Source organism: Stenella coeruleoalba (assembly GCF_951394435.1).
Source record: "Stenella coeruleoalba genome assembly, chromosome: 2".
NCBI classification, from domain to species: domain Eukaryota; kingdom Metazoa; phylum Chordata; class Mammalia; order Artiodactyla; family Delphinidae; genus Stenella; species Stenella coeruleoalba.
Genome location: NC_137147.1, coordinates 122,219,800 through 122,242,016, shown reverse-complemented (window position 1 = coordinate 122,242,016; position 22,217 = coordinate 122,219,800). Strand labels below are relative to the sequence as shown.

The 22,217-nt window shown below is 41.7% G+C and overlaps 1 protein-coding gene across 4 annotated transcripts in view; it reads left to right on the top strand.

Annotated features, from left to right (window-relative positions):
- LOC307181710 (protein FAM169B-like) overlaps window positions 1–22,217 on the top strand; it is an 84,675-nt gene that overhangs the window by 54,586 nt on the left and 7,872 nt on the right. For all 4 annotated transcript variants that reach the window (XM_079912444.1, XM_079912443.1, XM_079912442.1 and 1 more), the window contains one exon: window positions 18,510–18,692. In XM_079912444.1, the coding sequence (XP_079768570.1) occupies window positions 18,510–18,692 (183 nt within the window). The remainder of the gene's footprint in view (window positions 1–18,509; window positions 18,693–22,217) is intronic.

Sequence of the window (22,217 nt, the reverse complement as noted above, 5' to 3'; positions counted from 1 at the left end):
AGAAGCCAAATTTAAAGTCACAGAATATTGCAATTTAACTGACAAAGAATTCAAAATAGGTGTCATGAAGAAGTTCATTGAGCTATGAGAAAACTCAGAAAGACAGTTCAGTGAGCTCAGGAGTAAAATTAATGATCAGAAGGAATACTTTCCTGAAGATATTGAAACTCTAAGAAAGAACCAAGAAGAAATTCTGGAGCTGAAGAATTCAATAAACAACATAAAGAATGCATTAGAAAGCACTGGAAATACATCAGACCACATGGAAGAGAGAATCGGTGAGCTTGAGGACAGAAATCTAGAAATGATGCAAGTAGAAGAGGGAAGAGAATTAAAATATAAAAAATGAAGAAATTCTACGAGAGCTATCTAGCTCTTTAAGAAGGGTGCATATTAGGGTTATGGGTATCCCAGAAGGAGAAGAGTGGGAAAAAGGAGCAGAGAGATTATTTAAAGAAATCATAGCTGAGAAATTCTCAAACCTGCAGAAGAAACTTGATATACACGTCCATGAAGCTAAGAGAACACCTAATTGCCTCAATGCAAAAAGACCTTCTTAAAGACACATCATATTAAAATTGTCAAAAGTCAATGACAAAGAAAGAATTTTTAAAGGCAGCCAGGGAAAAAAAAGGATGGTAACCTACAAGGGAACCCACAGAGGCTATCAGAAGATTTCTCAGCAGAAAGTTGACAGGCCAGGAGGGAGTAGAATGACATCCTTAAGATACTGAAAGATAAAAACTGTCACCCAAGAATACTTTATCCAGCAGTATTATCACTCAGATATAAAAGAGGAATAAAGACTTCCCCAGGTAACTAAAAACTGAGGGAGTTCATCAACACTAGATGTGCCTTACAAGAAATGTTGAAAGGAGCTCTTGTACCAGAAACAAGAAGGTAAAAGGACACAAAACTTTGAGTAAGGTGATACATAGAATCAGAAAATTGTAACTCTTTATCAGAATAGGTATTAAACATTTTATTATAGCATAAAGGTTAAAGGGGGAAAATCAGAAAAAATTATTATAGCTACTTCAATTTGGCAACAAACTCACAACGTGAAAAGGGATAATTTGAGACAACAAAAATGCAGAAGGGGAAGGGGAAAAGGTCAGAAACCCTATAGGTAAATGAAGATAAGATGTGATCAGCAGAAAAAGGACTATTTTATCTATGAGGAGTTTTATACAAACCTCATGGTAACCGCAAAACATAAATCTAGAGCAGAGACAATAAACATAAAAAAGGAGGAAACTGAAAAAAATCATAGAAAACTACCAAACCAAGATGGCAGGCTGAAACACAAGAACAAAGCAACAACAGTGATATAGAGAAACCAGAAAACAAAAGATAAAATGGCAGTAGTAAGTTCTCATTTACCAATAATTACCCTAAATGTAAATGGAGTGAATTCACCAATGAAAAGACACAGAGTGGCTGGATGGATTAAAAAACAAGAAACAACCATACATTACAGGAGGCTCACCTCAGCTCTAAAGACAAGCATATGTTAAAAGTGAAGGGATGGAAGATAACACTCCAAGCAAATGCCAGTCAAAAGAGAGTGGGTGTAGCCATACTCAACAGACAAAATGGACTTAAAGCCCAAAAAGGTAACAAGAGACAAAAATGGACAGTATATAATAATAAAGGGGACAATTTATCAAGGAAACGAAGTGATTAATATATATATATATGTATATATAATGCATATATATATGCATTTAACATAGGAGCACCAAAATATATAAAACAATTATTAACAGACCTAAAGGGAGAAATTGACAGCAACATAATAATAGTAGGGGACTTTAACACCCCACTTACATTAATGGATAGATCGTCCAGACAAAATAATCAACAAGGAAACTGAGGTGATAAATGAAACATTAGACCAGATGTATTGGATAGATTTGTACAGAACATTCCATCCAAATGCAGTGGAATACACAGTCTTCTCAAGTGCACATGGAACTTTCTCAAGGGTAGGCCATGTGTTGAGACACAAAACAAGTCTCAGTAAATTTAAGAAGATTGAAATCACATCAAGCATCTTTTCTGATCACAATGGTATGAAACTAGAAACCAACTACAAGAAGAAATATGGAAAAAATCACAGATATATGAAGACTGAACAAAGTGCTACTGAACAGCTATTGGGTTGATGAAGAAATCAAAGGAGAAATAAAAAATTACCTGAAGATAAATTAAGATGAAAAGATGACATACCAAAATTTATAGGATGTAGCAAAAGTGGTACTAAGAGGGAAGTTTATAGCAAAACAGGCCTACCTCAAGATACAAGAAAAATCTCGAACAATTTAAACTTACACTGAAAGGAACTAGAAAAAGAAGAACAAACAAAGCCCAATGTCAGTAGGAGGAAAGAAATAATAAAGTCAGAAGAGGAGAAATAACAACAGATACCACAGAAATACCAAGGATTACAAGAGAATATTATGAAAAGCTATATTCAACAAATTGGACAACTTAGAAGAAATGGACACCTTCTTAGAATCATACAACTGTCCAAGACTGAATCATGAAGAAACAGAAAATCTGACTAGACTGATCACTAGTACAGAGATTGAAACAGTAGTCAAGAAGCTCCCCACAAAACAGAGGTTCAGAACCAGACAGCTTCACAGGTGAATACTACCAAATATTCAAAGCTTTAATGCCTGTCCTTCCCAAACTCTTCCAAAAAATGTAATAGAAGGGAGTGCTTCCTAACTTGTTTTGCGAGGACAGCATCATCCTGATACAAAAATCAGACAAAGACAGCACACACACACACACACACACACACACACACACACAGTGATGATGTCTATGATGAACATAGTTCAATATCTCTGATAAACATAGTTGTAAAAATTCTCAACAAAATATTAGCAGACAAAATCCAACAATACATTAAAAGGTTCCTACACCATGATGAAGTGGGATTTATTCCAGAGATGCAAGGATGGTTCAACATATACAAGTCAGTCAGCATGATACAGCACATAAACAAAATGAAGGATAAAAAACATATGATTATCTCAGTAGATCTAGAAAAAGCAGTTGACAAAATTAAATGCCCACTTACGATAAAAATTCTTAATAAAGTGGTAGAAGGGACATACTTCAACATAATAAAGGCCATATGTAATAAACCCACAGCTAACATCATACTCAGTCATGAAAAACTGAAAGCTCTCCCTCTAAAATCAGGAACAAGATAAGGGTACTGACTCTTGCCACTCTTATTTAATATAATATTGGAAGTCCTAACCAGGGCAATTAGGCAAGAAATAAAAGGCATCCAAATTAGAAACGAAGAAGTAAAACTATTTGCAGATGATATGATTTTATATATAGGAAAGCTTAAAGACTCTACCAAAGAACTGTTAGCAATAACAAGCAAATACAGTGAAGTTGCAAGGTATAAAATCAACATACAAAAATGTGTTATGTTTCTATATGCTAACGATGAGCTAGCAGAAAGAGAAATTAAGAAAACAATACCATTTACAATTGCAACAAAAGAAATCAAATACCTAGGAATAAATTTAACAAGGAGGTGGAAGACCTGAAATGGAAGAAGACAAAAATAAATGGAAAGATATTCTGTGCTCATGGATTGGAAGAATTAAAATTGTTAAAACATCCATATTACCTAAAGCAATCTACAGATTTAATGCAATCCCTATCAAAATACCAAGGATATTTTTCATAGAAATTAAGCAAAAAAATTCTAGAATTTATGTGGAACCATAAAAGACTTCAAATAGCCAAAGCAATGCTGAGAAAAAGGGCAAAGCTAGAGGTATCACACTCCCTAATTTCACACTCTTTTACAAAGCTATAGCAATTAAAACAGCATGGTATTTGCGGAAAAGCATACATAGATCAATGGAATGGAATTGAGAACCCAGACATAAACTCACACATATACGAACTATTAACTTACAACAAAGGAGCAAAGAACATACAATAGGGAAAGGATAGTCTCTCCAATAAATGGTGTTGAGGAATCTGGACAGCCACATGCAAACAAATGAAACTAGACACTATCTCACAACATACACAAAAATCAGGTCAAAATGGATTAAAGATTTGAATGAAAGATCTGAAACCATAAAACTCCTAGAAGGAAACATAGGCAGTATACTCTTTGACACTGGTCTTAGCAATATCTTTCTGGATCTGTCTCCTCAGGCAAAGGAAACAAAAGCAAAAATAAACTACATCAAACTTAAAAGCTTCCATGCAACAAAGGAGACCATCAACAAAATGAAAAGATAAACTACCAAATGGAAGAAGATATTTGTAAATGTACATCTTATAAAATGTTAATATATAAAATATTTAAAGAACTCATACAAATCAACAACAGAAAAATAAACAACTTGATTAAAAAAAATGAGCAGAGGATCTGAATAGACATTTTCCCAGAGAAGACATACAGATGGCCAACAGGCATATGAAAAGATGTTTGACATCACTAATTATTGGGGAAATGCAAATCAGAACCACAGTGAGATATCACCTCATGCCTGTTGGAATAGCTGTTATCAAAAAAGCAAGAAATAACAAGTGTTGGTGAGGATGTGGAGAAAAGGGAACCTTTGTATGGTCCCATACACTGTTGGTAGGAATGTAAACTGGTGCAGCCACTATGGAAAACAGTATGGAGATTCCTCAAAAAATTAAGAATAGAACTATTATATGATCCAGCTATCCTACATCTGAGTTTCTAAAGAATATGAAAACACTAATTCAAAAAGATATATGTTCATCACAGCATTATTTACAACAGCCAAGACATGGAAACAACTTAAATACCCATCAGCAGATGAATGGATGAAGAAGATGTGGCATACATACACCATGGAATACTATGCAGCCATAAAAAGATGAAAACTTGCTGTTTCTGACAATATGGGTAGGATAGAACTTGAGGGCATTATGCTAAATGAAATAAGTCAGATGGAGAAAGACAAGTACTGCGTGATTTCTCATATGTGAAATATAAAAACAAACAAACAAAACCCCCAAATAAATGAACAAACCAAACCTAATAAAACAAGCACCTAGATATGGAGAACAGAGTAGTGGTTACCACAGGGGAGGGAGTGGAAGGGGGAGGGTGAAATGGGTAAAGGGGATCAACTGTATGGTGACAAAACTAAATTTTTGGTGATGAGCACAGTGTAGGGTATTCAAAAGTATAAATATATTGTACATGTGAAATGTATATAATGTTATAAACCAATGTTACCTCAATAAAAAATAAATCTAAAGAAAAAAGAAAAAGATGAAATCAGTTATATTGACTATATCTGTTTTTGTTTTTTTTTTCCTGAGTGTGGGTCACAGTTTCCTGTTTCTTTGCATGTGTTGGTTGAAGGCTAGATGTTGCAGATATATTGCAGCAACTCTGACTTTTTATGTGTGTTTTTGAGGATTTTTGATCTGGGAGGTATTTAGCTTGCCTGGATTCAAATCACAAACTCTGTCTCCTTTGCTATGTAACTGCTGACACGTGTTAGTATGACGTCTCATGGCTGCTTCTGTAGCCTGGCTCTGTAGAGGTCTTCCCTGTGCCTGCAAAGTTGATGGCCAGACAAAGATTTGGGTATGGACGTTGCTGATCCCTGTGGTTTCCTTGCGTCTGCTGGTTTTGGGCTCTTACCCTTACCCGTCAAACCCATTTGGTTTCAGCTTTCTGCCAGTTGAGCTGCCCAAGTTGAGGAATGTACTTGGTTAAGAAAAGCAACAGAGTCACAGATCTGATCATGTGTAGTTCCATCTTTCAAGGGTGGATATCTCTCTGGTTTCTGACTTCTTTTGGTTGAGTCCTCTGGATTCTCCTTCACTCATGTGTAGATTATTTATGAGCCAGAGATTTGGGCAGTTGCTCTGAATTAAGGTTTCATTCATTCTGTGGTTTCCATGTTGCTACTGAGCCTTTAAATTTCCAACTACTTTCCTAGTCCTAAAATTTGATCTTTGATGCCTTTAGCTGGTAAGGCTGCAGCGTTTCCCACCAATATTTTCTGTAGCCTTGGGGGTTGAGTTATACCCTGTGGCCAGTAAGCTGCAAACTCACAGGTTTTAACCTATTTCATTTGCAATTTTCTGAAATTAAAATTTCTTCTGGTTTCTATGTGCTTTTGAATGCCTTATGGTATCTGTGAGTAATTTTTTAAAATTTGTTTCTAAAATAGTTATTATATATGAGACTCTGCATGACCACTTAATTTACCATCATCATCTGATGGGGACTCTGTCCAGGGATGAATCATAGAATTTTATTCCTTGCTTTCCCATCCCTTTCTATAAGTAGAGAGAGGGATTTGCTCTGATGAATTAAAAAATGGTTGATATTAGCAACATGCTGATAAATTAAGCAAAAAATAATTTAGATAGTGAACAGATATTATTTACAATGTTTTATTATTTTAAACATATGATTTGTGAAAAAAAATCACTGGCAAATACTTGTGGTTTAATTGACTATAGGAGGAGTTAATAGTTCAAAAGTTCAGAACAGTTAATGGTGTTTCTTCAGTCGTGGCCCTGTCCTTGGTGCTTGTCACAGCTTCATGTAGTGTTGTGTTGATACCTAGGTTATGGGCGTAGCACATGGCATGCTTTCCAACTTTGCAGCAGTACAATTTCTCTTCATTAGCTTAGATCCACATGATTCTGAATATCTGTTAATTTAGTTTCAGCTAGGCTGCAGCTTATAATTTCATTCTGTGACGAAAAGAAAATATGCAGATTCATTGCATAAACTGGATCACGGGGGGCAGGTTGCACCTTTTTAAGAGTATACATTGTTCCTAAGCACATTCATTTTTATATGTGTGTGTCTTTAAGTATTATTAAAAAAATTGTCGGACAGTAAAATTGATCTCTTTTTTGGCTTTTCAGTTCTGTGAATTTTATAATCACAACCATAATTAAAATACAGGATAGTTCTCCACCCCCCTCTAAAACTCTTTCTTGTTCTAATCTTTTCCACCCCTTAGCCCCCCACCCGTAACCCCTGGCAACCACTGATCTGTTCTCTATCACTGTAGTGTTATCTTTTCTGGAATGTCACGTAGTGGAATCAGACCGTATGTAGCCTTGTGAGACTGACTTGTTTCACTTTTTCATGATGCTTTTGTGACTCACCCAAATCATTGTGTCTGTCAGTAGTTTGTGCCTCTTTAGTGTGAGGAGAACATTCAGTTTTGAAACAAGTGGGTGCCTTGGTATAGAATGAATGAGATCTTTTCAGGTAGACCTCTCTTTGGGAACATTTGTTAATGGGCCAGTTTGAGTTTCTCCCTTCATTTGATAGTTCCATAATTGCCTTTCTTACAAAATATTGACACTTTAGTCATTTCATTATTTTGTGCTGAAATTCTCCCTAGATAACCAAAATTAGTGGGATTTTACTTTACTTTTGCCCTCAAACCATTAGTCCACAAGACAGCATTCAAGGAAAAAAACACTGGACTGGTAAGTGGAGAGTCGGCCGATCTAAGGCAGGGCTAGTAAGTATTTTGCTTTTGTGTAAAAATAGATGATGAACAGCTTTGTGTCTCAGATTCCTGAAAGCCCAACACTCATGCAAATCGTAAAAACAGGAATGGCACTTAAAAGTCTTCAATTAAGTGACTTGCCATCTAGACAAGCGTGTGACCTGTGAGATGGCTGTGATGCCTTGAAGTGGCCTCAGCTGCCCTGCTGGTCACCAGGGCCTTCTGCTCTCCCCTCCCCCTGATACTCCATGTCACAGGCCACTCCTACCCTGTTGTCCCCTCAAGCAGGGGGCCTTCATGCCATGTTCTGGACTTTAGTGGAGACATAAGCAGCAAAAGTGGAGTAATGGGAGTGTGGTGTAGGTTCAGGTACCAGCTCTGCTGTCCGATGAGAAAGGGGTTGCTGTTGTGTGGAAGCGAAGGGCTTGCAAGATGGGGTATTGGAAGGGTGCAGGGGAAGTTCATGGGATGCAGACCGGCTTCCTGTGCTGGGATGGGTACCCAGCTGCTGCTCCATTCTCATCTTTGCAAGTCATCTTCCTTTGCTCACTTATGTTTCCTGCTTCCTCATAACCTTGACTGTAGTTTGCCATGATGCCCACCCAGCTCTACCTGTACTGCCCTGAAGGGCTGAGACCTATTATAGTGCCAGTTTCACTTCATTCAAAACCTCTTGAAAGAATCAGGTTGATCCAGCTGGCCTGCAGATTGAGTTCTTGTGGATCATGGGTCCACCTTGGTGGGCAGGCTTTCGTGCTTCCGATATGGCCACCTAGCCTCAGCTCTTTAACTGGGGCTGTGGTAGGGGCAGTTTTAAAGAAAAACCGTGGCTGAGCAGACACCCCATAATCATCCGTGGGAGGATCCAGTTGATGAAGTCTCAGCCTGGGCTGGAACACCTCCAGTCAGGACCATCAGGCAGCCCTTCGTTGCTGCATAATGCCTAATGGATAGAATGTTCCAGCAGCACACTCTGTGCTGCTTCTCTGTCCTGGGCCACAGGAGTTCTTGGGCTGTGCCCCAGACCCCCGGCACCAGACACCGGCACTGGAATGGGGCCCAACAATTTATGTTTTAACAAGCCCTCCAGGTGATTCTCATGTTTCATTCTAGAGTTTGAGACCCACTCACCTAAGGCATGCATTTTCAGTGGTAGTTTCTTTTGCTTAAAAAATTTTTTTCTATGTTCTGTGTCATATGAACTGGATAATGTGCAGAGTCCAGTGTTATATTAAACTGAAGCAGTTCTTTCTACTGTAATTGACAAATGAGATGAATTACTGGTACAAATTTTCTTATGTTAAAGCACCCGGGATAAATCCAACTTGGCCAAGGTTATTTCCTTTAAGCAAATAAGTTTTTCTTCAATATTTTAAAAATGAATCTAATTTTATGGCACCTTATAAATAAATTCCTGTTATAATAATCAAACATATAGAAAGAAATGATACTTTTCAAAGAGGAAACAATATAACTAAAGCTTATCTCCCAGTATATCTTGTTTTGGGGTGGTTCATGTTAATGCATTATTTTCAGTTGTTTTTGAGAAAAGATGATTATTATACAAATAGGATTCTGAACACTTAGTCTTGCTTGTTAAAAGTGATTTTTTTTTTTTTGCGGTACACGGGCCTCTCACTGTCGCGGCGTCTCCCGTTGCGGAGCACAGGCTCCGGACGCGCAGGCTCAGTGGCCATGGCTCACGGGCCCAGCTGCTCCGCGGCATGTGGGATCTTCCTAGACTGGGGCACGAACCCATGTCCTCTGCATCGGCAGGCGGACTCTCAACCACTGCGCCACCAGGGAAGCCCCCAAAAGTGATGTTTTTCTGGAGCAGGTGTTGGCAGCTATGGCCCATAGACCAAATTCTGCCTATCGTCCGTTTTTGTAAATAAAATTTTATTGAAACACAGTTTCGCGCATTCGTGTTGTTCATGGCTGATTTTGCTCTACAACTGCAGGGGTGAGTGGTTGTCCCCAAAGCCTAAAGTATTTTCTACCTGACCCTTACAGAAATAGTTTGCCAGCCCCTGTTCTAGAGAATACAGTTTAAATGTCTCATATTAAAAAAAAAAGATTTTATCCAAATTGATGTTAGTAATGCTCCTCGGTGGGGAGAATTTGGGAACATCCAGACCATTTAGTGGTATTGTCAATAGATGCTCAGCTGCCCCAGGTGCCCAGGGAGTGTGGCTCTAACCTTGTGAAGCGGGCTCATGACAGACATGCAGTATGATTGTCATGAAAAGATAGTGTCAATGGTTAGCAAAAGTTAACACTTTTAGCTACTACTGTTTTGAGTTTCCCAGGTTTAAGAGTATCCCAAATATCTTTATAGTTTGCACTTAATCTCTTGGACTAGCAACTGTGACTATTTGGCCTGCATTTGGATTTTTAGAGCAATTATACTTAAAATGCTCCACAGAGCCAAGTGTCTGCAGCAGCTACTGTCAGCGTATTGCCTTTGGGCATTAGCAGTACAAACCCGGACAGGTGCTCACAGCCAACACAAATGCAGCTTTGCAAAAGGAAGTGTGAAGAGAGCTTTGGCCGGGCGCTTGGCTCTTTTGAGTTCTGTGGACCCACACCTTAACTTTCCTGGTGCCCGGGTCTTGAGTGTCAAGACATCCGGGCAGTGGAAATACACTATGGCATTTGTCTTGCCACTTGTCTCTTATGTCGTCTTCCTTCTGACAAATCTTTTTGAAGCAGATACTGTTTATTCCGCTACTTCCTGGCTGTCTGCTGCTATCACTGCCCTATGGTGCACCGTCTGTCTTAGGTGTCCTAAGAATATATTCCTCTCTTCCTAGAGTAACTGTCTTCCTCTTTGTCTTTGATCTGTTGGGGTACGTATTGTTAGGGGGATAGCCTGCTGGTGCCCCCTCCTTTACTCTTTGGTGGGCTTCATCTTATCCTCACAGATCTTCCTTCTTCAGGTCCTCCCAGGCTGTTGATGGAAAAGCCCTCTGTGTGGTGTTAGTTCATGCCTGGGGGTGGTAGTTTCACCCTGGATACCTTATTGATCCTTTGTATCTCCCCCAGAACAGCCTGGGGCATGAGCAGAGAAACCAGTTACCAGTGGAGTAACTTTGTTGAGTTCGGTTTGCTACTGTTGGTTTAGGTTTTTTGTCTTATGTTCAGGAACTACTGTTATTTGCTTAATTATCTGATCTTCATTTGCTTTTTATCTTTTTCTCTGAAAAGGTTACACTGTGCTCATAGGCTGAGTCATGGACTAATGTCTTTTTCTGTGCTCTGGAAGGCTTTCCTGGGAAAGTTGGCAGAACTTATCTCTAAAGTCACCTGACCTGGCGTGTTCAGTGTGGGAGGGATTTAAACTACTGCGTTCAGATTTCCATGGTCATAGGATAGTTTAGTTTTTCTGTTTTTCTGTGAGTCAGTTTTGGTGGGTTGTATTATCTTAGGAATTTGGCCTTTTCATCTGTTCAAATCTATTGGCTTACAGTTATTTACAGTATTCTCTTACCTTTTAAATTTCTGCCACATCTATAGTGATATATCTATTTTAATTCCTAATGTGCTTTATGAATTGTCTTCTTTCTGGCTTTAGCAACTCTTGAATTTAAAAAAAAATACTTTATGTTGTATCTTTGTTTTTGTTTTAATTCATTTCTATCCTTTTTGTCTCCTTCCCTTTAACTTCTTTGCTGTGGTATCAACACTCCCCATGAGCTGATGAAAGCCAGTTGGGCAGCTGTTACTGACAAAAAGGAGCCAAGTCCTATGTTTTTAACCTTTCTTGCCCCTGTCAGCTGCCATGTCTATAAAATGGGTAGAGTGGATGAGATCATGGCTAGGGTTCGTACCAACTGTTCTGTGCTATTGTATGTGGGAAGGTTTCCTAGGATTTTATGTTCTGATTATGAATGGGGAGTCCATTTGTGTGCAGCCAGCTTACTCTCTCAGCCCCGTTCACAATCAGGCTGCAATATTCTTATTACAGTTCATTAATATTCGTATTAAGAGGCCAATTTGTTGCTTTGTGAATTGAGATGGGTTTTATTTGACCAACTTGAAAGTATGATGAGCCTTTAGGAAGGGCTGGTGCAGTGTTCCTCTGCCCCACCCCATACTTTTATTTTGAAATAATTTTAGTTTTACAGAAGAGTTGCAAAGATAGGACAGAGAGTTCCTGTTATACCCTCACTCACCTTGCCCTAATGTTAGCATCGTACATAACCATGGCACAGTGGTCAAAACTGAGAAACTAACACTGGCTGATCTTCCAGCAGTGTCCTTCTCTTGTAGGATCTGATCAGGAGTCTTTGTTGTCTTTAATCTTCAGGTCTTCTTAGCCTCCCCTACCAATTTGGGACCATTTCTTGGTTTTCCTTGTCTTTCATGACCTAGACACTTTTGAGGAGTACTGGTCAGGAGATTTATGGAATGTCCGTTAATTTAGATTTGTATGATATTATCTCATTATTTACCAAGGTTATGGGTTTGGGGCACAGTGAAGCATGCTTCTCCTCACGTGGTCATATCAGGTGTGGGGTACAAGATGCCAACGTTACTACTGGTGATATTCACCCTGATCACTCAAGGGGGTGTCTACCCCCTTTCTATACTATAAAGTTATTATTTTTCCCTTTCCTTATTTAATTGTATCTTTCTAATACAATTTAATACAATTCATTGTATCTTTTCAAATCAGTTTTTTTGAAGTATAATTTTACATCCCATAAAAGTTGCCAATTTTAAGTGTACCATTCAGTGACTTGTTTTTCAGCAAATTTAGAGAGTTGTATGACCAGCACCACAATCCAGATTTTAGATATTTCCATCACCCCAAAAAGTTGCCTTTTTTTGGTGTCAGTCTCTTTCCATCTCAGCTCTAGAGAACGACTGCTCTGCTCTCTGTCTCCATCAATTTGCCTTTCCTGGATGTTTCATATAAATGGAAAGATACAGTATGTGGTCTTCTGTGTCTGGCTTCTTTCACTCAGCTTGGTGTTTTTGAGGTTCATCCAAATTACAGCATATATTAGTATTTTATTCCTTTTTATTGCTGAGTAATGTTCCATGGTATGACTGTACCACATTTTGTTTATGCATTTACCAGTATGGTTTCCAGTTTTTGGCTGTTATGAATAGTGCTGGTATAAATGCTTGCATACATGTCTTTGTATGGACATGTTTTTGTTTCTCTTAAGTGGGTTCCTAGGAGCAGAACTGGTGGGTCTTTGGTTAGCATATGTTTTAACTTCTCAAGAAACTGCCAAATTATTTGACAAAGTTTCTGTACCATTATGTATTCCCAGCAGCAATATATGAGGGTTCCAATTTCTCCACATCTTGTCAGCGCTTGTCTTTTTGATTATAGCCATTTAGTAGGTCAAAAGTGGCATTTCATTGTGGTTTTAATTTGCATTTTTAAATGACTAATGGTGTTGAGTATCTTTTCACTGATTATTAACCATTTGTGTGTCTTCTTTGAAGAAATGTCTGTTCAGATCATCTGTCCGTTTTTAATTGGTTGTTGGTTTTCTTTTTGTTGAATTATAAGAGTTCTTTATATAGTCTGGATATGTCTTTTATCAGGAATGTGATTTGCAACATTTTCTTACAGTCTGTGGCTTGTCTTTTTATTTTTTTTTGTGGTGTCTTTTGAAGTACCAAGTTAATTTTGATGAAGTCAGATTTACCAGTTGGTTGTGTCCATTGATGTCAAAGCTAAGAACTCTTTGCCTAACCCAAGGTTGTGAAGATTTCCTTCTGTGTTTTCTTCTAAAAGCTTTACAGTTTTAACTCTTATATTTATGTCTAGATACATCTTGAATTAATTTTTTAAATGATGTGAAGTAAGGGTCCAGCTTCATTTTTAAAAATATCTTATACATTAAAAAATTAGCAGATTTTACCTTTTACAGCAGTTCTTTTTTTATAGAAAAATTGAGCAGAAAGTGCAGAGAGTTCTCATCCCCCTCCACACACACAGTTTCCTCTATTATTAATATATTGCATTAGTGTGGTACATTTATTATAATTCATAAACCAATATTGATGCATGTATTAGTTGACTAGGGCTCCCGTAACAGAGCACCACACATTGGGTGGCTTAAACAACAGAAATTAATTTTCACACGGTTCTGGAGGCTGGAATTCCAAGGTCAGGGTGTAGGCAAGTTTGGCCGTCTGCTCAGTGTGTCCTCTCACGGTTTTCCTGTGTGTTGTGTGCATTCTTGGTGTCCCTCTGTGTGTCCAAATTTCCTCTTCTTATAAGGACACCAACTGGATTGGATTAGAGCCCATCTAAAGACCTCATTTTGAGTTCATCACCTCTTAAAGGCCCTGTCTCCAAATACAGACACATTCTGATGTACTGAGGGTTTGGGGAGACACAATTCAGTCCATAAGAATACATTATTATTAACTAAAGTCCATAGTTTACATTAGGGTTCATTCTTTGTGTTGTATGTTTTGTGGGTTTCGACAAATGTATAAAGACATGTTCTATCATTGTACCATCATACAGAGTAGCTTCACTGCCCTAAAAATCCTGTGTTCCACCTATTCATCCCTTGCTCTCCCCTACCCCTTGGCAACCACTAATATTTTTACTGCCTTCGTAGTTTTGCCTTTTCCAGAAGATAGAATTGTAATTGTATGCTATGTAGCCTTTGTGGATTGGCTTCTTTTACTTAGTAATGTGCTGTAAGGTTTCTCTATATCCTTTTATGGCACGATAGCTCATTTCCTTTTAACACTGACTAGTATTCCATTATCTGGATGTACCATAATTTATTTATCCACTCTCCCATTGAAGCATATATTGGTTGCTTCCAAGTTTTGGTAATTATGAATATAGGCATTACAAACATTTGTGTGCCGGTTTTTGAGTAGACATAAGTTTTCAACTCCTTCAGGTAAATATAAATGAGCACAATTGCCGGATCCTATGGTAAGAGTAGGTTTAGTTCTGTAAGAAACCACCAAGCTGGGACTTCCCTGGTGGCGCAGTGGTTAAAAATGCCAATTCAGGGGACACGAGTTCGATCCCTGGTTGGGGAAGATACCACATGCTGCGGAGCAGCTAAGCCCATGCACCACAACTACTGAGCCTGCTCTCTAGAGCCTGTGAGCCACAACTTCTTAGCCTGTGTGCCACAACTGCTGAAGCCCGTGCGCCTAGAGCCCATGCTCCACAACAAGAGAAGCCACTGCAATGAGAAGCCCCGTGCACCACAACAAAGAGTAGCCCCCGCTTGCCACAACTAGAGAAAGCCTGCATGCAGCAATGAAGACTCCATGCAGCCAAAAATTAAAAAAAAAAAAAAAAAGAAAAGAAACCACTAAGCTGTCATCCAGAGTGGCTGTACCATTTTGCATTCCCACCAACAATGAAAGAGAGTTCCTTTTGCTCCACATCTTCAACAGCACTTTGGTGTTTTCAGTGTTCTGGATTTTGGCCATTCTAATAGGTGTATGGTAGTATCTCACTTTTTAAAAATTTTTATTTCCCTGATGATATATGATGTGGCACATCTTCTTATGTTACTTGTCATCTGTACAGCTTCTTTGGTGAGGTGTCTATTAAGGTCTTTGGCCCACTTTTTAATCAAGTTGTTTGTTTTTTTATTGTTGAGTTTTATGAGCTCTTTGTATATTTTGGATAATAGTTCTTTATCAGATATGTCTTTTGAATATATTTTTCCCCCAGTTTGTGGCTTCTCATTCTCTTGACAGTGTTCTTCACAGAGCAGAAAAATTTGATTTTAATGAAATTCAACTCTCAATTTTTTCTTTCATGGATCATGCCTTTGATGCTGTATGTACAAGTTTATTGCCAAACCCAAGGTCATCTAGATTTTCTCCTATGTTATCTTCTAGTTCTGTAGTTTTGCATTGTACATTTGTGTCTGTGATCCATTTTGAGCTATGTTTTGTGAAGGGTTTAAGGTCTGTGTCTAGATTCATGGTTTTGCATGTGGATGTCCAACTGTCCCAGCATCACTTGTTGAAAAGACTGTCCTTCCTCTATTCACTTTGCTTTGCTCCTTTGTCAGAGATAAGTTGACTGTGTTTGTGTGGGTCTCATTCTGGGCTCTGTTCTGTTGCAGCTTCATTCATTAATTTGTTCATTTTTAATTAATTAATTAATTTTTGGCTTATGGATGTCCAATCATTCCACCACAGTTTGTTGAAAAGTCTGTCTTTTCCCCCACTGAGTTACCATGGCATTTGTAGAAATTCGGAGTGTAAGAGTTTACTTCTGGACTCTCACTTCTGCTCCATTGATCTATATGCCCACTGTTGCACCATTATCACACTGTCTGATTACCTTGATTTTATAAGAAGCTTTGAAATTGGTTCATATAAAACCTCCAACTTTGTTCTTCTTCTTTTTTTTTTCTGTTTTTTTAATCCTAGAGACTTTGCATTTCACATGAATTTTACTCTCAGCTTGTCAATTTCCACAAAAGAGCCTGCTGGGATTTTGATAGGACTGTTGTTAAACTTACAGGTCAGTTTGGGAAGAATTGGCAACTTAACAGTATTGAGTCATCCAATCCAGCAGTCCCCAACCTTTTTGGCACCAGGGACTGGTTTCGTGGAAGACAGTTTTTCCGTGGTGGGGGATGGTTTTGGGATGATTCAAGCGCATTACATTTGTTGTGCACTTTATTTCTATTAATATTACATTTTAATATATAATGAAATAATTATACAACTCACCATAATGCAGAATCAGTGGGAGCCCTGAGCTTGTTTTCCTGCAACTAGATGGTCCCATCTGGGGGTGATGGGAAACAGTGACACCTGAAGTGTGTTGCTTATGTCCAGTCTATTATGTAAGATGCAGCTTAATTGTCACTTGCCACTCACTGATAGGGTTTTGATATGATTCTGCGAGCAATTGATTTATTATGATCTCTGTGCAGTCAAACCTCTCTGCTAATGATAATCTGTATTTGCAGCCGCTCCCCAGTGCTAGCATCACTGCCTCAGCTCCACCTCAGATCATCAGGCATTAGATTCTCATAAGGAGGGTGCAACCTACATCCTCTCATGCACAGTACACAGTAGGGTTAGTGCTCCTGTGAGAATCTAATGCCGCCACTGATCTGACAGGAGGTGGAACTCTGGCGGTAATACGAGTGTTGGGGAGCGGCTGTAAATACAGATGAAGCTTCGCTCGCTCGCCCGCTGCTCAACTCCTGCTGTGTGGCCTGGTTCCTAACAGGCCATGGACCGGTACTGGTCTGTGGCTTGGAGGTTGGGGACCCTGATCCAATCCATGAACATGGAATTTCTCTTCATTTATTTAGATCTTCTTTAATTTCCCTCAACTATGTTTTGTGCTTTTCAGTATTTAAGGCTTATGCTTCTTTTGTTAAGTATATTCCTGAGTATTTACTTTTTAATGCTGTTGTGAGTGGAATTGTATCTTTATTTAATTTTAAACATTCTTAGCTTTGAAGGACTTCACTGTTTGGGGACCATTATTCTTGTTGTCTATAAAATTGGAAGTTATATAATTGCAACCCAGTTGGTGCTGTTATTTCAGGCACATTTAGGGTAAATTCCAAATTCTTTACAATTACCATCTCAAGTGAATTGGGGTTGCTCGTTGGTCACAGATTATTTATTTATTCATTCATATGGGGCACAAAACCAACTATTTATTTAGCTCACCATTCTTTTGGTTGGCGATTTTGCTGAGGCTCAGCTGGGTGGTTTTCTGCTCTAGGCTGGGCTGGCCTATGCGTCTGTGGTCACCTGCCCACCTGTTTCTTAAGACCAGCTAGATGTTGGCTGGGACCACGAGGGTGCCTGGGCCATGTTTCTCTCCTGGTGGCAGGCTAGCCTGGGTTTGTTCTTGTGGTGAGTGATAGGGATCTGTGAAAGAATGGAGGGGCCCTGGACCCCGAGAGGCCTAGGCTCGGAACTGGTGTGCTCTTGCCAGCTTCATTCTGTTGCTCAAAGTGAGTCACCAGGCCAGCAAGATTGAAGGGGAGAGGAAGTAGACCCCATATCTTGATGGGAGGACCTTCAAAATCACATGCAAAGGTGTGTGGATATAGGAAAGGGAATAACTGTGGCCATTTTTCAAACAGTTCACTACAGTAGCATGTAGCTCTGCAATTCAGCCTGGCTAATTAGACTCAGAATCATTTTTTTTGTTTGTTTGGGAAATTACTCACCTTTGAATCTTTGCAGACACAAATACCACCTCTTCCAATAGGAGCTGACTATGCGACATATTTCTTTTCCTGGATTCCAGTGCATCTAGAGCACAGGCAACTGTGCAGCTGGGAAGTGAGGAAGGTGATATAGTTGGGTGTGTGTGGCATTTCTAGCTAGGGTGACAACAGAGGTGACTGACTGCAAGGGTAGGTTCCTGTTGCAGAAGCAGCAACTTTGCTGCTGTTAGTGCTGCTTGCAGTAAAGTTAAATTCAGGGTAGAAAAGTGGGAGAGGTGCCAGCTGTAGCCTCTCTTGCTCTGCAATAGCAGGGTCATTGATGTTCTATGGGAAACAGGACTTAGTCTGTTTGGGTCAGGCGTGCTTTGCCATAATTGGCCATGGTGAACTCTGAACAAGTCCATGCCATGGAGATGCGTTGGCTGGGTCTCCAAGCCCACATCACGGAGAACTTTGATGTTGCCCAGATGTTCCTCCTTCGTTTTGGGGGTCTCTGAACTGTGCACAGTGAGGGAGGGGTGTGAGGAGTATGGGTGTGCGACGGCCTCGCTCTGCTCAGTCACTGGGTTTGCATTTCATTCCAGGGCAATAGCCTAGTGGCCTTGCTCACAGTAATTGACAATGTGTGGGCTGCCCAGTAAGCTGGAGAGCTGGTGGTTTAGGGTGATCTGCTGTTTGGTCTGTAGTGGTTTAGTTTGTGAGAGGCTGCACTGCTTCCGGATGGTACCAGTGACCTGGCAAGTGGGAGTCCCGCCGGGTCCTGGCAGGCTAGTCCAGCCCAGGGGACAGCACGTGTCTCTTGCTTTCCCCTCAGGCAGCCTGTGTGGTGATGGCACGGGTGTGTGCTACCTGCTGCCTGTCTTAGACACCGTGTTTGTCCGGAGGAGCCATCGCCGCCAGGGCCTGGGCCTGGCCATGCTGAGGGACTTCTGCCAGACGTTCCGAGAGGACGAGGCCCTGGGCATCAGCTGGCCCATCTCCCCTGCCATGTACCAAGGTAATCACTGCATCGGGAGGAGTGCTTGGGTAACGGGGATGGGTAACTCATATGTGTTCCAGATGATTCTGGGGTGGGAGGTCCCTCAGAGCCGCTGGCACCATGACACACCTGTGAGTTGTCTCTTTCCTCTAAGAAATCTCCTGTTGCTTCAGCACTGAGACTTTAAGCTTGATCACAAGGGGCAAACCTTTCCCAGTCCCTGAGAAGAATTGGATTTAGAAATAATAAGAACCAAATCAACACAGCGTCAGAGAGAAGCAGAATCCAGGGAACCCACTGTGCTGCTGGTTGTTGCTGGGCCTCAGAGGGCCTTTGCTCTTGCACGGGAAGATGCTAGTCATCACTTTGCCTTTCCAACTCGGAGCCCCAGGGGGACCAGGAGCTGAGGGAAGGCAAGCTCCAAATGCACTGAGCCCTGGGCACCTGTGTAGCTCTTACTACAGAAGATGGCTCCCCACATCTGCTCTTGTCCTACCGAGTCCATGTATTAGTCAGGCTTCTCCAGAGAAACAGAACCGGTAGGATATATATATATATATATATATAGAGAGAGAGAGAGAGAGAGAGAGAGAGAGAGAGAGAGAGGGGGAGGGAGAGAGAGAGAGAGAGAGAGAGAGGGAGGGAGGGAGGGAGAGAGGGAGGGGGAGAGAGAGAGAGAGAGAGAGAGAGAGAGAGAGAGAGAGAGAAAGGGAGGGGAGGGGAGGGGAGGGGGGAGGGGGGAGGGGGAGGGGAGGGGGAGGGGAGGGGGAGGGGGAGGGGGAGGGGAGGGGGAGGGGGAGGGGGAGAGGGGAGATTTATTATAAGAAATTGGCTCAGACAACGTGGAGATTGAGATATCCTAAGATTACAGTCAGCATGCTGGAAGCTCAGGAGGACTGATGGTGTGGTTCCAGTCCAAATGCCAATAGGCTTGAGAACCAAGAAAAGCCAGTGTTTCAGTTCAAGTCCAAAGATAGGAAAAGACCAATGTCCCAGCTCAGTCAGTCAGGCAGGAGGAGTTCCTCTCACTTGTGGGAGGGTCAGACTTTTTGTTTTGTAGTCAGGCCCTCAACTGATTGGCTGAGGTCCACCCACAATGGGGAGGGCAATCTGCTTTACTCCGTCTAAGATTCAAATGTGAATCCCGGGACTTCCCTGGTGGCGCAGTGGTTAAGAATCTGCCTGCCAATGCAGGGGACATGGGTTTAACCCCTGGTCTGGGAAGATTCCACATGCTGCAGAGCAGTTAAGCCCATGTGCCACAACTACTGAGCCTATGCTCTAGAGCCCATGAGCCACAACTGCTAAGCCCACGTGCCACAACTACTGAGCCCATGTGCCACAACTGCTGAAGCCTGCACTCCTAGAGCCCATGCTCTGCAAAAAAGAGAAGCCACCACAATGAGAAGCCCGCTCACCGCAATGAAGAGTAGCCCCTGCTTGCCACAACTAGAGAAAGCCCTCACACAGCAACGAAGACCCAACGCAGCCATAAATAAATAAATAATTAATTAAAAATGTGAATCTCATCCAAAAACACCCTCACAGACACACCCAGAATAATGTATGACAAAATGTCTGGATACCCCTGGCCCACTCAAGTTGATGTATAACATGAACTACCACAATCCTTCTCCAGATTCTGGAAAAGAAATCTTAATATGTATTTGCCAGAGGAAATTCAGAAAGCCCTTATCCTAAATGTTTCACTCCAAATCAGCAAGGGTGGGAGATACTGGGGAGCATCTCCCAGGATGAACGGTCCCCCATGAAGCACATCCACCCCACACTGGGCCCTGCCTCACTTCTTGTCAAACAGATACTTTTGGACCCTTACTATTGAGTTTCCAGTGTCCTTATGGCGTGAGAACAACAGATAGGAGAGAAAAGCTGCGAAAGGCAAGGAAACTTCTGTTGCTCGGAAGTCATAAGAAAACCAGGTGAAAACATATTTTCCTCAAGTGGGTTTGGTCATTTCTTTGTATTTTCAAACTCTCCATCTCTCACGAAACTCTGAAGATCCTGAATTTGTGCAAAGAATATTGGAGGCTTGCTGCACTGGTTTGCTCACTTGGAGGTCTTGGAAAGTTCTGGAACTCCGGCACTGGTTCTCTGTCCATGCCCACCTGCTGTCTATCCCTCCCCTCATTTCAGCTCTGAGACTTTGTTTGAGTGTGTTGGCCCCCAGGGCAGCCACCTAGGTCTCCCCTGGGGAGGAGCAGGCTCCAAAGGGCGGGGGCCACCCCCAGGCCAGCACTGCAGAGACCCTCGCAGGGATCTGTATCTCCACCTGGTAGAGAAAGAAGATCTGAAGGTGCTGATTCTGAATCACACTTGGGGTCTCAGTGGCCCAGCCAAGGGTGCTGGGGCCTTGAGCTTCTACGTCACCCTGATTGTGCCTGGGCTCATGCGTGAGCAGGCAGAGTGTGGACAAAGCAGGACAAAGCAGCAGCTGGAGGCTCAAGGCCGGGCCGGATGTGGCTGCTTCAGGCTTCACTGACTGCCTTTTATCCAGTACAGTCCTGCCCTTGGAATGGCCCGGAGGGCCTCCCGCCCAGGGCCCCACGCTTTAGCACCCTGTTGAAGCTGCGCCTCTCTCCACGGGATGAGGAATCTGCGGGTCCAAGAGGATGTTCTCGCCTGGGTGCAGGCCACTCCTAAAGCAGGTCAGGCTACCAGAACCCCAGGGTTCCTGTCAGGGGCTGCCAAGGGCCCAAGTGGACTCTGTCCTGGATCTGTGCCCCCAAGAGCAGAGGATGCCACCAATTTGCACATCCTTAGGCCCTGGGACAGCTGCTGGTGGGGTGTAGGTGGAGCGTGGGCGTGGTGTCCATATTTGCATGCACAGGCCCCTTGCCGTGGACTGGGAGCTGGGATGGGAGGAGGGGGTGGGCTGCCAGCTGGGGGCCAGCTCTCTTGGCATCGCCACATTCAGGTGCAAAACTCCAAGGAGTCTAAGAATTCTAAATTTGAAACTGGCTTTTCCTGCTGTTAAGAAGTTATATTTGTCAAGACAGGAGAGCAGAACATTCTCTCTAGCACTCGGCTAGCTTGGCTTATACCTTCTGAGTACTTAGCATCATGCTCTGTGGGTCTCCATCTGTGCTCTTGCCCTGGGCCTGATGGAGCCCCCAGCACCTGCACTACCAGGAGCAGCTTCCCATTCGGCTGGATTCGGGGCCCTGCCACGTGGAAATGCTGTGAACATAAAAGTCTACAACCTTGAGGGGGTTCTGGAGTCAAGGTGTCTGTGGATGAGCTGGAAGGCTCCCTGGGAGAAGAGGGCTGTGGAAGCTCAGAAAGAGGAAGGACAGTGCCTGTGGAGAGGACTGAGTAGGGTGCCGTTATGGGCTGAATTGGATCCCCCCCAAATTCTAACCCCCAAGGGGACTGTATGTGGAGATGGGAGGTATAAGGAGGTAACTGAGTGTGAGGTTAGATGAGGTCATAAGGGTGGGCCCTGATCCCATAGGACTGGAAAGAGGAGGTCCCAGTAAGAGGAGGAGACTAGGACACAGATGGGTACGGAAGGAAGACGGTGTG